The sequence below is a fragment of the Gordionus sp. m RMFG-2023 genome, chromosome 5, assembly GCF_954871325.1.
Source record: "Gordionus sp. m RMFG-2023 chromosome 5, tfGorSpeb1-WG-v2, whole genome shotgun sequence".
NCBI classification, from domain to species: Eukaryota; Metazoa; Nematomorpha; class Gordioida; order Chordodea; family Parachordodidae; genus Gordionus; species Gordionus sp. m RMFG-2023.
In genome coordinates, this window is record NC_088779.1 from 4,549,187 (window position 1) to 4,566,285 (window position 17,099).

The following is a 17,099-nucleotide window of genomic DNA, read 5'->3' on the forward strand; positions in this document are numbered from 1 at the left end:
TAATAATTATCAATTACATAACAAATAACAACACTTTTATGTCCACAAACAAAAGATTGGTTTTTTATATTTTAAATAGGGAATTATATATATATTTTTATTTTATGCAAAGGTAAAAACCTATCATAAATATAGAAAAATCTTATTTCTTTTTCTTTTTGGTTATGCTAATTCAGTGAAGAAAATATTTTGAAAATAATATTTTCATGCTAATATTCATATTTTTTTTTATTCTTTGGACAAAACGGAATTATTCCATAGATGTATCGTCCGATCATCTTTTTTATAAGATAAATCCCGGTAATAAATTAATTTTTATATATTTATTTAATATATTAAATAAAATTGTCAATAATTCCTAATTTTGAAAAAGATGGGTTTTAAATTATATAATATATTTGAGCAATTTTAGGTTTGACTAAGTTTTATTTTTTTTATAGGAAGGTGTAAAAACTTAAAATTGGGATTAAATATCTAACAATTAACATTTGCGAATCGTGATAAAATTTTTCTTCTAAAAACGAAAATAGCAAAATCTCCCGCTCAAAAATATTTATATTTATATTATACAACAACAAATACAAAATTATTAGAAGAAATGAGGAGCCAAAATTTTTTAATGATCAAAATGTGCGCTCTGAGTCGCTAAATATTTTTTGGCCTGGCTAGGCCTGGTAGATCTCCTAATTTTTGTAATCGAAATTGGAGTATTTTTTTTTTGTAAACTGATAAGTAATTCTTACAAATTTTATATATAATTTTATATGCTCGAAAGAAATTTTTTTATCCCACCGTATATTTATTTTATAGTGATTCATAAAAATGTTATCTCCTTATTTTTTTCTCAAAGCCCTTTCAGCCGATTCAAATGTCTTCATCATCGGGGTTTATTTAAAATTTATAACAGCATTTTTAGTGCAGAAAATTATATTTAATAGAAATCCATATTTGATAAATTTGCAGATTATTTAGATACAAGTTATTGTCAAATTTTTTTTTTCAGTTAAATTTAAAATATTTTGTTTTTTATAAAAAGTATCCCTTCCCGCAGACATTTTACTGCCTACGTGCGTCGCCGATATAACAGGTGATGCGATTTTCAAGGCACGACAACTGCTTGTGGAAGAGTTTTTTGTCAGCTGTAACTAATTTGTTTCTCAAAAAATCATAGTTCTTATTAACAGAAGAAAATTGAATTTATATATGCATTTAAATTTAGTTAATAACTTTGATCACATATTTTCAATAGATTATTTTAATAGTTTTTTCTGTTTAAAATTAGACCTAAAATTTAAAAATATTCTGTCAAATATATATATTTTTTGAATTATTACAATAAATGAATTTGAATGAATTGTTCGTTATTTTGAAATATTATTTTGTAAATTGTCTGAATTAATTATGTTCAAAATGTATCACATATTTTAGTCAAACTCCCCTTCACTCCCCCCTCTTCCTCATTTCTTGGGGATTTTTTGTTGCCTGTTTCTGGAAAAAGGTCACTCGAACTTAAATTTTTTTAAACTTTTTGAAACATTTGCGGACGCGATTAAGGTTATCACTTAAAAGTTAATTTACAATATAAAAAAATTTTGCATTAATTTTTAGAAAATCTATGCCCAGGGTAATTATGTCCCTAGAATTTTTCTTTATCGGGATTCATTAATATGATAGAACCATTTTATTATTTCTAATGAGTCGTCAGTCTATCATTTCATGCATAGAAAATGGGAATTAATTTTTATTTTGATCAAATCTTTGTATCAAGAATATTATCTAATCATCTAAAATAAACTTCTTTATCATGTAAAATAAATTAGAAAAATGTGGGACTATCGATGAAAACTTCGAGATATCCGGAAGAGTGGCAATGGGAGACAACGCTCAATACGGAGATTTTCCTTGGGTTGTCAACCTAAGATTTTTGAGCCGTAATGGGTTGCTTCTATTCTGTTCTGGGAGCATCATAAATTCTTATTGGATTCTCACAGCTGCTCATTGTTTCGAGTATATATATATATATATATACATATAATAACTTGCATTATATTAATTGCGTTTTCATCATATTTCCTATAGTATAAATTATATATTCAAATATATTTATTTTTTAAAAAAAAACACGATATACACGAAGTTTACATTAACACAATTTCTAATGATAATATTTATCAATATGGCGTATGTGATTTAGCGTGCCTTTTATCAAGGATGAATTAATTAACGACATGAAAGAAAGTGCGGCGAAGGGAATGGAAAAATTTTACAGAAAATTCAGGGTTTACGTAGGAGACTATGTTACGTCTAGGCGCGATAAGAACGAAGTCATGCATCAAGTTTCTCAGATATTGCTGCATTCTAAATATTCGGTCCTTCGTGATAAGAACATTTCGTTGGATCGCATACCCGAGAGTATATAATAAATTAATAAAAAAATAATAATATTTATTTATGTAAATTATATTTATCGTATATTGGTAGACCTGTGCTGCGCCTCCAGCTCATGCTGCCACTGTCGGCAATTTTTGCGAATCGCCGTTTGAGTTAAACCGCACCAACAAGCTCGCCAACAACTTAATCTGGCGAAGGCGCGATGTTAAAATGCCTAAAAAAAATTTTTTTTAATAAAATACCCGACCGGGCCATGCTAATGGTACCTCTATTGGTCTCTGACAAATTATAACTGATTAAAGGAAATGAGAAAAAGCAGCACTATGATGAATGATTATATTTTATATATTAATTTTAATCTATTATCTAAATTAAACTTGATCCGAGATTTCAAAATATGACGATTATTTTGGATACACATTTTACGACACTATTTTCATTTTTAATTTAAGCATTTTGAAACTTATTGACGATGATCGAAATACAGAAAAAGGTTTTTATTTTAGCCGCCGTCATTGGATATCATTTGGTTATCTCAAATGGCCCACAGATCTTGATCACGAGATCTTTAATGTAATAATTATTTTTAACCGCTTTAGGTGTAAGAGAACCTTTGGTTAACAACGATATAGCCTTGGTCAAGGTTTCGCAAGTCATTAATTTTAATCGATACGTTAAGCCTATATGCGTATCCTTTAAAAATGACACCGGGATCGATGATGTATTCATAACTGAGAAGATTTGTCAAATCGCCGGTTGGGGTGGAACCTCTACCATGGGTGAGCTATATTACTTCCCTCGATTATTACTATTTAAAATAAGAATTTAGAAAGCAGGGGTTTGGAAACCAAATCATTAGAATTTCTATAAATTGAATACTGAATCCTTAATTTTATAGAACCAGAACAGGTTCCAAGAATTTTATTTTTCCAGGCCTTAGGCTGGGTTATAAAATATAATTTTTTTTAAAGCAGCTTTCCCTTCTTTTTTTGCTATCATAAAAATGTTTTTATTTGTTGATAACTTATTTGTATACATTTTGTTTGGGAGAGAAGGGTTTAGTGGAATTATATTTGCAAGTTTGAGATGATACATACAAAACAGAAAATTTCAGAAAAACCGTATCTCCCTGGTTATGTCTAAGTCTGAAGAAAGTATATTTTATAAAGAGATTGGACTCTGAGACTAGTTAAATCGAAAACGAATCCCGGAATAACTATCTAAATTTAGGGAAATAGACATTTTGTTTATCATAAAATTCATTCAATCGATATCAATTATTATTAGAAGAGATAACAGGAAATGTTAATTTAAAAGATTTATTTTTTTTATGCATAGAAAAAAGCGATGTATTGCAAGCGGCTTTCATTCCTTTTTTGTCACCTAGAATTTGTGAAAATACTTACAAAACGTTATTCGATAAAGTTCAGATGATTTGCGCTGGAGATGTTCATGAGGGGCCAGACGTGTGTGCTGGAGATAGTGGAGGACCTCTCTCGTGCTTAGATAATCGTATTCTATTTTAAACTTTTTTATTTTTAAAAGATTTTTTTTTTGGCAAATTTCAAAGTTAAGGCATATCAGCTTTGAATTTCCTGACCCTTACGACATATATATAGCAGTATCAAAATTAGTAAATATACTTAGTGTATGTCTATAGATTTTAATAACTATTTTAACGACACGTGCTATCAGGGACTTGTTTCAAATAAATCTAAGTTATGATGACCATTGACATTATTATTCCAATAAGTTTCTGTTAGTTTTATACAGAACTACGCGGTTTAGGCTAAGGCCAGATCCTATACTCACAGTGGTCCCTACAACTAGGGAGGGGGTCTGAACTGTTTCCAAAAATTTGAGTGGGGGTACTTTTATTGTTTTAAAAAAATTTTTTAAATTTAATTCTTTTGTTTAACTACATCCATCCATAACCAAGTGATTTCTGGTTTATGATATCTCTGCCAAGTATTTTTCCCCAAAATAGGATCAATTTTGTTTGAAATTTAAATAAAATGTACATTCGTTGTACTTCCAATTAATCTGATATAACCACAAAATTTACATGCTATACAATGTATTCCTCAAGATTGGGTAGATAGTGGCCTGATTATTGGTCCAATGAAATCATTGTGCATGTTACTGCGCTAAAAACGCAAAATTTTCTGAAAAGTTGGCAATAACTAAAAATTCTCCTACATTTAAATTGCATTTTAAAGAGTTTTGAAATATTAAAACTATAAACGATTGGGGAATTAAATTTTAATTTTTCGATTAAATAATTTACAACTTCATTGGCGGATCTTGTCAGCGTTTTGAGAGTAGTGCGATTCAACTGCCAATCATTGTTTAAATGTTATGTAATCTATTGAATTCGCTTAAAGTGGTTTTATTATTTTTGAAGATCCGAGGCAAATACTCTTTATTAAATAACATCCTGGCTGGGCTGGATATCCCACCCTCCTCTCAAATATTTTGTTAGTTTAAAAAAAAGTAAGGGCCTATCATTTAGACATAATAAACATTCATACATAACTATTCATTAAATTTAAATATGATATTTATGTTAAATTTTATCAATTCTATATAGAGGGTCATAACTCCTAGACTCATGTTTATCCTAGTCTAGGATTTTGTACAAATATAAAGCAGTGTGATATCTATCAGAAAAAAAAATTGCAAGAATACCTCTTATTTCCTATTTTATGCATCCGGGTTTAGATATTAATTAGATTTTGTATCACATATTAATTTATATGTCATATTAAATAACTATTAAGCTATTATAATAAAATTTATATTATTACTCTAACAATTATTTCTCGAGATATTTGAAAATAAATGAGGTGTATTTTATCAAAATTTACCATTTTTCCTGGTTTAAACACCCATATCTTATTGGATAAGCAGTGGAGAGGTAGAATTTCATTTTTTTTAATAGTATATACTACCAATTTAAAAAAATTATGAGGGGGTCGGGTTTAACCTTGGTTGATTTTATATGGAATTCACCACTGACAAAAAATATTTGTAATTAAAATGGTAAAACGAAAATCTCTTTAATCAATATAATATTGAAGGAACTTATCACACTTTAGGCTTTGCTTGTCCCCCTAGAATTCTTTCAATTATATTCTATTTAAATAAATTTATGTATATTATAGAATTGTATAAACTATAAATTATAACTAAAGAATCCAACAAAATATTTGGAATTATTAGTTGGGGTGGGCATTGTGAAATGGCAAAAAATCAGTCGCTTGGAGTTTACACGAGGGTATCTCAGTACACCGATTGGATCATAAGCTGCATGAATCAGTTCAGCCAGAGATATTGTTTGGATCCCTTAAAGTTTATGAATAAAAACTCAAATATAGGTGATTCCTTAATTGTCACCGATACCTTACCCAGTAATAATTTAACACCCCCACCGCCCACGCTAGTTGAAACATCAGAAACAATGATATCCGAGTCACCGTTATACGTTGCAACTCCGGATAATTCTATGGTAACTTATAAAGTATCTGAGCTTTATCTGAAAAACCCTAGGCAAATATTAAACCAAAGGAGGTGTTCTTGCGATTGGCAAATTATCGAAATGAGCGGCGATTCTAATCTACAGCAGCATAAATGTGTAAGTCGAAGGCAAAAGGACAAAATCTGGATAGATGCCAAGAGTTCCTGTCAATCCAGAGAGGCGCAATTGCTAACATTGAAATCGATAGAGGATATTTATTCTTTCGTGGAGAAGATTGATAAATCTCACTTTCCAGTTTGGTTGGGTTTATATTACGAAGGAAATGTTTTGAATAACAAACAAAATTTTCATTGGGTTGATGGGAGTCCAATCAGTGATGCCATATTGTAAGATAATTTTCAACATTATAAAAAAAAATACATCATTATACTATTCAATGTCTATAAAAATTTCAGTTCAATCATCGAAGCCGGGACAGAAAATGAAAGATGTTTTGTATTGACTGTTGCCAAAAACGCTCCCACAAACGTCAAATTTGTCATACAAGCAAAATCATGCCAGGATATTGTTCCATACATATGCCAAATTATAGGTGATATTTATTTCTTTCTATAAAATAAAATTTAAAATGAACTAATCTCTTATGGGTATAATTGAAAAATTTCGAGAGTTTGTTATGCAATGTTTTTGGAGAGTGACTTAAAGTAACAAAAAAAAATTCATAACTATATATCCTTATTATTTAGTTCATATTGAAAATATATAAATTAAAAGCGAAGACCTGCCAGCCCAGGTCACCCGGGTCTAGCCGTATTTTAGTTTTTACCCGGGTCGGGCCTTTCGGTCCGGGCTCCACAAATGGTCTGCAGGTCTCTGATTAAAAGTATGACCTTAAAAAATGTATATAATATATATATATATATAAATTTATCGAAAATATAAACCAAGAAAACCAAGGTTCTATAGAATTTGGTGATTTCTTAAAACCCAAAACTCTAAAATATTGCGGCTCATACACCAAACATTCGCTATCGTACACCAACCTATCCATCAGCAGCGATCGTTCCGTAATTTTGCAGAACGACGTTTTAATAGATTCTTTTTACGCTGTCATACCGCATTTGATTAATTGGAATTCCGCCTATTATTACGACATCTTGGAATTCGATTATGCCGGCGTCTCGGCACCCAATTTTCTTAATCAAACATTTTCCAGTTCTATATTAAAGGAGAATGACGGATCGGATCAACAATCCTTGCCATCAGAAAGTTATTTTCAATCTGGGGGACTCATTATTGATCCTGTATATGGAGAAAATTTTGTCTCCACTCAGACCATCAAATCGTTCGATAAGTCAGCTTCTATCATTAATTCTTTCCCCATATACGGAGGTCAGAACGGAGGTAAAACTCTTGTTTTATTCTCCACTAGTTCTTACCCATATCAAATAACGGATATCGATATTCATATGCCGTCTAAGCAATTATACGCTTGCAATAAGGCTAGTGGACAGATATTGGTTTACGATTATTTTGCCGATCAAGGTGAAGTTTTAGCCAAGTTCTCACATATATTTGGTCAAAAGAGGCAGTCCATTAATCGTGACACAAATCATCTTACGAAGCCTGCCAATACAGGTTTATTGAAATGAAATATTTTTATAACTAATTTTATATTTACCCTCAGTGTAATATTAATATTATTTACAATCTTTTTTTTTAATTTATAGAAGATACCTGTGATGAATTTGGTGCTTTTGCCTATCAAGACAATTGTATGATTCATATAATGCACGATAAGTTATACGTTATAGATCACTGCTCAGCCGAGTACCAATTTTCTAGACTTCAAGTTTACAATTCTCTTCAAAATACAGAATGTTCCAGGGATAAGTATGATAAAAACGTCATTTCGGCAAAATACGTAGATGACGGCCCTATAGGTTTACACGTGAGTAAAGACAGAGTATTTACATCTCCCGTTCAATCTACCTCATACTCGGCCACGATAAATACCGTTTACATTTTGTATTGGAGCCAAATTCATGTATACGATCATGTGACCAAACACAGCTCGCAGAATAATTTAGTCCTCGAGACTCTATTCCAGCTTGTCACCAAATACTCTAACCCCACATTGCATTTTGGACACCACGGGTTGACCATTTGGAATAACAATTTATTAGCCGTTTATAACAATGTTCGCGATCAAAGAAAAATCCTCGTTTTCGACTTGTTATCATCGTGAATTTGTAATGATTGTTTTTCTGAACCGGGTCTACTTTAATACTATTTTTTATAGATGTCGACATTTTAAAAAAAAACACTTCTAGCAATTTGTGTTTACGAAAACGATAAATAATATTCACAAATGGTAGCCTTCATATTGTTGTATTATCAGGATCTAGTCGAGCCCATAAATTTAATTTCTTTTTATTTTATTAAGGTCAATCTCATTATATTATCAATGTTCAAAAAAAAATAATTATACATGTAAACTTTACAAGCGATTACTTGAAAAGTTGAAAATAATATTCTTATATATATATATAACTTATCAGACTTTATAAGTCTGCTTAAGCTAAAATTCTAACAATATTGTGACAATCAGCTGATCTCTCTAAATTCCTATTGAATCCGGATTCAGCCAGTTTGAGCTTTAAAAATAATTAATATTTAGTTTTGTTTAGTGTTGTTAAACGGCTCAATTTAAATTTAGATTTTACCCAATATTATACAAGCCCTTGAGATTTCGTTAATGAATGCCCGAACCTTTCTGATGAGCAAAATCTACAGGCATGGGTAATATTATTAAGGATAAGATATTAGGTTAGCCGTTAAAAATCGAGTCGTTTAATAACTATACTCGTTTTGTTAGACTTCTTTATTTTAAAATTGTACGTTTGAGATTAGAATATTCTCCTCGGGGATTAAGATAAGCTCGTATCTTTAAAAACAGCTGATCCAATATTTTCGCTAAATAAAAATTACGCAAACTTCTAGATTTTATTAATAGATGCCCAAACCATTCTGCTATGAGCAAAAAAAATTTCAAGGCTTACGCAATATTCAAGGTTAGAATATAGGATTAACCGTTTTGAAAATACGCGCCGTTTAACAACACTAAGAATGAGCAATTAGTAATTTATTATACAGTCTTAATTTTTTTTTTCAGGCGGTGTCTGGCTCGGGTTTTCAAGCAAATATCTATTTAAACCGAGTCCACGCTCTAAAAAAAAATTACATCGTAATCAGGGCAAAGAAGATTTATTTTTAAGGCTTCTGGAATGAACTTAATTTAGATATCTGAAAAAAAACAACACTTTCAGACAAATAAATACTATGAGTAAAAAGATATTGTAATTATATAAATACCAATCCGTCTAATCTAACCCCCTAATCATCTCATTAGAAGAAAATCACAACAGGCATTAAGCATATACTTTAAGCCATATTTTCATATTTGTACCCCTAAATTATGCATTTTTTTACCTATGGGAATCTTCGCGCCTATATATTCAACATTGGTGTCGTTATAAAAGGACCCATTTGTGTTCATTTTTAAAAACGGCTCGATTAAGATTTTAGCCAAAATAATATTATGTAAAACCTCATTATTTAGGCAAATACGAATCCAAACATTTCTGCCACATATCTGCAAAATCTCTAGGCCTACCAATGACGTATATAATATCTAAACTGACGATTCATTCATTAAAATGCATTTTTAAGCGTCGTTAAAAGCAAATCAGCTGGACCCGCCATTTTGGTAACACATATAGTAATTATTCTCATGTTAAAAACTAACTATTAAATTGATAACTTGCTTCCTTATTATCTCGATGATCCGGTAATTCTTTAATAAAGTTTTCATCAGATATATGAATAAATTAGGCTCTCGTTTAAAATTTTAATAATGATTAGTGTAACCAAGATGGCGTCTCCAGCTGATTTGCATTGATGTACACTTTTAATGAATGAATCGTCTCAGTCTAGGTATCATATATGTCATTTGAGTAGTACATAATATTATTAAAATTTTAATCGGGACGTTTGTGAAATACAACACTTATTTTCTACTAAAAAGAGGATATTTATTTTTTTAAAGTCTTATGAGCATTATTCTAAAATAAAACGTAAAACATTAGTCTAAAAAAGTAACCCGATCTCATTATATCTTTTTTATAATATTTTATTACCCGATTATTTGATTATTATCTTAAAATAATATTTTTCTTAAAAAAAAGAAAATTTCTCTTTCTAAGCTATTAATAAAATTGGACTAGTTTCCAGTTATCCATTTCTCCAGGATATATTTTTCCCGACTTAAAAGATTGCTAATACCATGGGATATAGATAGTAGTGTTGTAAAAAAAAAGCCCGATGATTTGGGTCGATTTTTCAAAACGGTCCTATTAAGATTTTAGTTAAAATAATATTATGTAAAGCATTGAGATTTGGCTAATAAGATGTCCAAGCATTTCGGCTAGCTCTATGTGCAAAATTTTTAGGCTTAAGTAAGGTTATTTTTTGGTTATAATCTTAAATCAGACCTTTTTAACAACACTAATTAGATAGAATGATATTAACATTAAATATAAGACCATTTTTAAGTTGCATTTATAAAATATATCAAACCCTAAAAAGTATGTTAATTTTAAATATCGCGCGGATAGAGAATTAATCTTAATCATATTATAAAAAAATTGCCATAGTGCCTGAGGTCTGGTCGGTTGAATACGTGCAACTCAATCCGATAGTTTTAGGTTCGAATCCAGCAGGAACCACGTTTTTTCTAAGGCCAACTAAGTGGTTCCTTCTTATGGGGGAAGGGGGGGATTGTTATTTAGAATATCGGAAACAAAAGCATGATTAAATATATTTTAAGAAATGGGTCCTATTGAATTTTTTTTAATTGGTAGTTGTATAGGTAAGTTGCGTTATGCTGAATATGCAATAACTATCATAAACTAAAAATTATAATATATTTGTCTGCCGCTAAAAAAAAAGTCAATTTTTATATTTTGTAAATTTAGATTTGAACCAATTATTTTGAAAACCTTTTTTAAGACTTAATAATAATTCAAAATTATGTGTAAATAAAGGATATCGACAATGACAAGACAACCACGATATTATAATACAAAACAGAATATATTAATAATATTATAATACAATAATATAGTAGCAAATAATATAATAATATTATCCTTGAGATTTAATAAAGTTATTATGTAAAAGCCAAAAAAAAAATTTTTCTCATTTTTTTTAAATATACCACCCCACCTTAATTATGTTATGTTATTATCTTTACAATATCATAAGCGAAATATATCATGAAAATTACAATTTTATATACTCTAAAACCAGTTCGATGACATGACATGTTATAAGGGTTTCAGTGACATACTTTAATAGATTAACGAATAATCAATGGTTCGAATTATTTCAACAAAATTCCTCAAAAGAATTGTCAAAAATGGGATTAAAAATTTTGGTTTACTACTTCTAGCTCCTCAATATTGACCGCGTTAAAAATTATATATTAAAATATAAAATAATTAACAAAAATTCGTATTTATAAAGATTGCACAATATTAAATACTTATATCATATTACGTATATATTATATATGATATATTAAATTTAATGGTCTTGACCAGTACTCTAGGCAAAATAAAATTTTCTACTCGTATATTCAAATTATACAGGTTTAAAAAAAAATACTTCTAATCTATTATTATACTAATAAGGCGATTAGCGGTGTGTGCAACGGGCCGGTTTCAGCAAATCCGCCCAATCGTTGCTTTAATTTTTTTAAATCTATTCGCCCGTCGGTTTATTTATCCAAAAATGATGTTTTAGCCGCCGGCTACATGTTTGATAATTGTTTCAGTAATTATAAACTCCATTTAGCAGAAATTTTGACAACAGGAGGTTAATCGAAACCGATTTTCTAAGAGAGGTCCGAACCCGTCCCGGACTCGTTTTTGTACACACAACGGTCTCTGTTTGGTCTGTAGTATCAAAATGCATAACCAAACAATTTTAAATTTCTGAACCCGGGTTGATATTTACTCTACGAGCAGTATTAATGAAATATAAATGGATGATTGTTCTGCATTCTCCCGAAAAATAATTAAAAATTCAGTCCCCTAGCCGGTCTATTGTTTTAAATATATTTTTTAACTCGTCTAGTAAAGCGCCCAACGTTCACATCTTTGGTGAGGGGTTGGACTAAACTCCTGCCCTTTGCTTAACCTCTAATGTCGATATATGCTATTATAATAAATTATGTTTTTAAAAAATATAATATATAACGGAAGATGACTATTTTTAAATATATAAATCATATTATACTTAAAAATATTTATTGTCATATATTATAAGCTTTAGACCCTAATTTTTATAACATATTTAAGTTTTATGAATGAAACAAAACAAAACCATAATGATTATAAATATCATTTTCGATTCGAGATTATAAATCACTTATTATCGATTTATTTTTAGGGAAACTTTAATAGTTTTTGATTTCACTCCGTTTATGTTGAGAGAAGAATGGTTTAATTTGTTTTGTTTTTTAAATAAAAGGCAAATTGTTATAATTTAATAGTTATATATAAATATAAAATGAAGTATGTTTTCGATTTAATAACTTTTTTTGTAACATCAAATTAGAGGTCTGCAAATGAAAAAAAAATAATTCAGAATTGTTCACAGAATACTTTAAAATATTTAAATTTGATCTGCTAAATAGATGGGAGGGGGTAGGATATTATTTCATTTTCGTTTGCATTATAATTATCAATTTTTAAATAAATATGCTATACGTAACTTAAAATGGTGTCCACAGCTGTTTTATACTGGTGAGCACTTTTAATGAATGCATCATCAGTCTAGGTATTCATGTGAGTCATTGATCCAATTGCGACATAATATGTCTTTAAACTTAATTTCGAAAAAAAAAATTTATTTGTAAAAATAGGTGTTGCACACTTTAAAAAAGACAAAAGTGCAAACAAGATAAAAGTGATTGGCATTCGGTATTATAGGGAAAGGTGCTTAGAGATATTAGGAAGTGTTTCAAAAAAAAACTCTTGCAATTATCTCTTAGAATTTTTGAATTGTTGGTTAATAAATTATTTAAAAGGGAATAAAGAAATGATAATTAAAGAAATTAAAGCAGAAGTTATAAATTAAATGATAAATAATAATTGTTATTCATAAATATTTTATCACTTTTTTTTTTGATTTGATTGAAATAAATTTAACCCTTCAATTGCGCAGGCGGGAATAATGCAGATCCTAGTCATTTTAAAAACCTTATTATACATAAAATTGTTTCGATATTTTTGCCTGAAATCTTTTAGTAGCCTAACATCTATAGATAAAAGTGTATGTATGCAGAATTAATTTTGAAATTTTTCAGTAGTTCAAGAGTTATAACGGTCCTTTGGAGCTTGGGGTCATATATACCCCACCTATTCACCCGTGTAACTTTTTAAAATCTGTTTTGGCATATATTTCGCATTAAATAAACGCTTTTTTGTATATATCATTTTTATTAAAGTTATATTATATTAATATTTGAACCTTAGTTAGATACATTCGACATCATCAATTTTATTTATACATTTTTTTTATATCACATTGTGACATTTTTAAAATAATTTGTCAGTGACTCCCTTGACATAAGCTGTTATATAATGATAAAATAAGATTAAATTGTTAAAATCATTAACTTATAGTTTATTTAAGATATTTATTAATATATGAAAGCTACAAATTGATTTGATCTTAATATACAATGCTTCTAAATTGGGGTCTTAGGGTACCCCACCAATTCTCTTGCATGATATTTTCTTCAACTGTACACTGAAGAGTTAAATTCATCACTCATTCACATCCTTCATTATAATAGGAATTTATACTAATTTTTTTTTATCCAAATTATAAAACTAATTGATTAAAAATGCTTAACCAACTATTGAGATAAATTTTATTTTTCGTACAAATATTTATGGGTGGCTATTAGGTCATCTAATCTATTTTCAAAACATTCCAGGCTGAATGATGAGCTAAAAGCCATAATAGACAATCGAAAAGAAATTGGCAAGCGAATAATTTTTATTACTGTACGGGATGGTGGGTTAAATAATTTTGAAACAATAAGCGGCCAGGTAGTGTTGTTAACGGCAGATTTTAACCGATTTTTTAAAAAGGGCTAACTCAATATTTTAGCCAGAAAGCCTGAAGATTTTTCTCATAAATGTGACACAAAGGTTTTGGATATCTAATTAACGAAATCTCGATGGTTAGCCAATATTTTTCTGGCTAAAATATTGAGTTGGCCGTTTTTAAAAATCGGCTAAAATCGAGTCGTTTTGACAAAACTATGGGCAAACCGTTGGCGAGCCGGCGGGTTGGTGTTTACAAAAATGGGAGGGGTGTGGACCTGTTCAGGCCTATTGCATGCTAAGATGTTAAACGGATTTTTTTTAACCCGAGTTAAGAAGCCTTTATTGCTAAAACACTCTACATTTCTCGGAATCTGAGGCGCTCCCAAAGTTACACATATTATTTTCTTTAATTTAAAATCTGAATAATGGAACTGTAATCCTCTGTGCACGGAAAATGCTGAATAGTTGAAAATATATAATATTTAACACGATTAAAAATCTATTACCTTATCGCGAGGACATAAAAATAACCCCCTCACTACGCGAATGGCTTAATAAACCAAGCTTCTAGAGAGCTCTCCTAGATACTTTTTACGTCAAGTAATGTCTCAATTAGTGTTGATAAACGTCTCGATTTGAGCTGATTTTTAAAAAAGGCTAACTCAATATTTTAGCCAGAAAAATATTAATGCAAGACTGAAGATTTTGGTCATAGATAGCACAAAGGTTTTACATCTATCAGCGAAGTCTCGAGGTTTAGGCCAATATTTTTCTGCCTAAAATATTGAGTTAGCCGTTTTTTAAAATCGACTCAAATCGAGCCGTTTAACAATACTAGCGTTCACTTGACTTTATCGTTTATTTCTTTCATATTTTATTTTATTTTCTTGAATAATAAAGTAATAATTTCATTGATCTTTAATTTTACACATTATATTTATCGTTACGCTTAAGTGTAATAAAAATAATATTTTCTTGGTTCAATGGGTAGACGAAAATAAATATTTTTAAAATAAAAATATCGTTTTTCATTTTTTTTACGTCTGAAACTTTTGTGAATAATATTTATAATTTAAAAAAAAATATTTCAGATTTGAAGCGTTTAAAAAAAAGATGAATAATTTTTTTTAAAAAATATTCTAAGGATTTAACTTGTACATTTAGTCCAACCCTAGGTCTAAAACAGTAAACGTATAATTCGTATTAAATGCTAAATATCGAGGAGGGTTCTTTAGGAAGGAGATGGTTTCGAATCTAAACAAAAATGTTGAAATTAGGAAGAAATCACGGGTAAAAGTATTACAGACAAAAATGCCAGAACTTTAAAAAATTTATTTAATCCAAATTGGTGGTTAGGGCTAAGACAGATAACTTATAATTTTTAAATGCTTAAACATCAAGATAAGAGTGTTCTAAGGAAATAGTTTCGAATCTAAACAAAAATGTTAAAATTAGGATGAAATCATGGACAAAAATACCGCAAATAAAAATACCCGAACTTTAAAAATAGGTTTAATCCAAATCGGGATATTTCTATCCATTGTTTTTTTTTGTCTGTGGTACTTTTGCCTGGATCTTATTGTACTGGACATTTCTATCTGTGATTTAAATCAGTATTTAGTCGCTAATTCGATTCCAGCTACATGTGTTGCACTTTTTCACAAAAGACACATTAAGGAATATTTCAATTTTAGTTTTTATAGAATAAGTTAATTACTTTTTAAAATAACGACTATAATTCAATAATTCAAAATTTTTTTAAAAAAAGGCATTTTTTAATTAAAATAAAAAAGAAATGAGAATCAAAAATTATTTTTATAAAAAATTAAATATACCTAAATGCTTACAATTTGACCTTAAGATATCCAATAAAAATTATGGGAAAAACCCACCTATTAGTGCTTCCCACTCCCCTTAGTAAAATCTTAGATACGCCTATGTACCTCCAAGAAATGCTATGGAAGCATTTTAATACTTTAAACTATATTTTGGAGTTATTTTTCCAAATATAATAAATTCACTCTATATATTGGCAGTAATACTAATTAGTACATGCACAAATAATGGGATCTTTCTTCATTACGGTAAATAAGAACCTACCTCAAAAGGTACGATATCTTAAAATCGATTGTATGGCCTAGGGTTACTTAATATACTAGATTTAATTCCCATTCAAACAAATTAAAATTTTCATGCCATTAATAAGTTTCTTAAATCATCATATAATGTGTTTTACTTCTATATTCTACTGTTACCTGTTATATTTTTTTCAGGGACCACTATTTCCTTAACATTTTAGCAATACAGTTTGAATGTATAATTTACTTATTATCAAGTTGATAGGGTGTCATACATATAAAGTTAAAAATAAGAGTTTAATTATTATAGGAGGAAAGGAATCAATATTGGTGGTTTAAAAAATTTTATTTTTTCAATATTTTATTTTATTTGTGTCCTAAATTGTCATTTTTTAATATGAATGGTTATAATAAATTTTATTTGATCACTATAATAAATTTTTAATAACATGATCAAATCAATAATCAACATCTTTTTCGTAGTTAAACTCATACATACTATTATTATTTTTATCCTTCTCATAATAAAAAAATATATATAATTTTTCTAAACAAAATAATATCATTTTATTTTTTTAAATTATATATATAAAAATTTTTTTATAAATGATATTAGATTATTTCATAATTTAGTAAATAAATCATTTTATTTAAAACGATTTTTAAAGAATAGAAAAGGCTTTAAAAACTGTGAAAAGATTTTCCCAATTCTTGATCAATAATGGATTCAGATATTCAAGAACAAAGTAAAAAAATAAAGAAAGATATTTTTGTTTATAAAGGCTTTCAATTTTTAAGAGTCTCCTGTTTAGCGTTGTTAAACGGTTAACTCATTAAAAAAATTTTTTGCTAGATGTTACAACAAAGGGTTTTGTAAGGTATATTAGCGAAAACTAGAGGCTTATTTTCTGGTTATAATATTTAGTTAGCCGTTTTGAAAATATAGGCTCAAGTGCCCAGCTGATTATT

The 17,099-nt window shown here is 28.9% G+C and overlaps 2 protein-coding genes across 3 annotated transcripts in view; both read left to right on the forward strand.

Moving 5' to 3' along the window:
• Positions 1 to 1,090: 1,090 nt before the first annotated feature.
• On the forward strand, positions 1,091 to 8,117 carry LOC135930092 (uncharacterized). Its single transcript, XM_065466878.1, has 9 exons — positions 1,091 to 1,127; positions 1,821 to 2,007; positions 2,195 to 2,412; positions 2,991 to 3,170; positions 3,730 to 3,903; positions 5,586 to 6,255; positions 6,325 to 6,461; positions 6,818 to 7,507; positions 7,600 to 8,117. The coding sequence occupies exons 1-9, from the start codon at positions 1,091 to 1,093 to the stop codon at positions 8,115 to 8,117; spliced, it is 2,811 nt and encodes a 936-aa protein (XP_065322950.1).
• An 8,615-nt stretch (positions 8,118 to 16,732) lies between these two features.
• The window catches only part of LOC135930542 (probable serine/threonine-protein kinase MARK-A), a 50,218-nt gene continuing 49,851 nt past the window's right edge, over positions 16,733 to 17,099 (forward strand). For both annotated transcript variants that reach the window (XM_065467352.1, XM_065467353.1), the window contains exon 1: positions 16,733 to 16,876. In XM_065467352.1, coding sequence (XP_065323424.1) covers positions 16,852 to 16,876 — 25 coding nt within the window. In that variant the 5' untranslated portion in view covers positions 16,733 to 16,851. The remainder of the gene's footprint in view (positions 16,877 to 17,099) is intronic.

What these genes read in the sequence shown, in the direction of transcription:
- LOC135930092 (XM_065466878.1), top strand. Translation starts at nt 1,091, where the DNA reads ATGCGATTTTCAAGGCACGACAACTGCTTGTGGAAGA. An exon ending in GGGTGGAACCTCTACCATGG is followed by an intron (nt 3,171 to 3,729) that starts GTGAGCTATATT and finishes TTTTATGCATAG; the next exon opens with AAAAAAGCGATGTATTGCAA. An exon ending in CCAATCAGTGATGCCATATT is followed by an intron (nt 6,256 to 6,324) that starts GTAAGATAATTT and finishes TAAAAATTTCAG; the next exon opens with TTCAATCATCGAAGCCGGGA.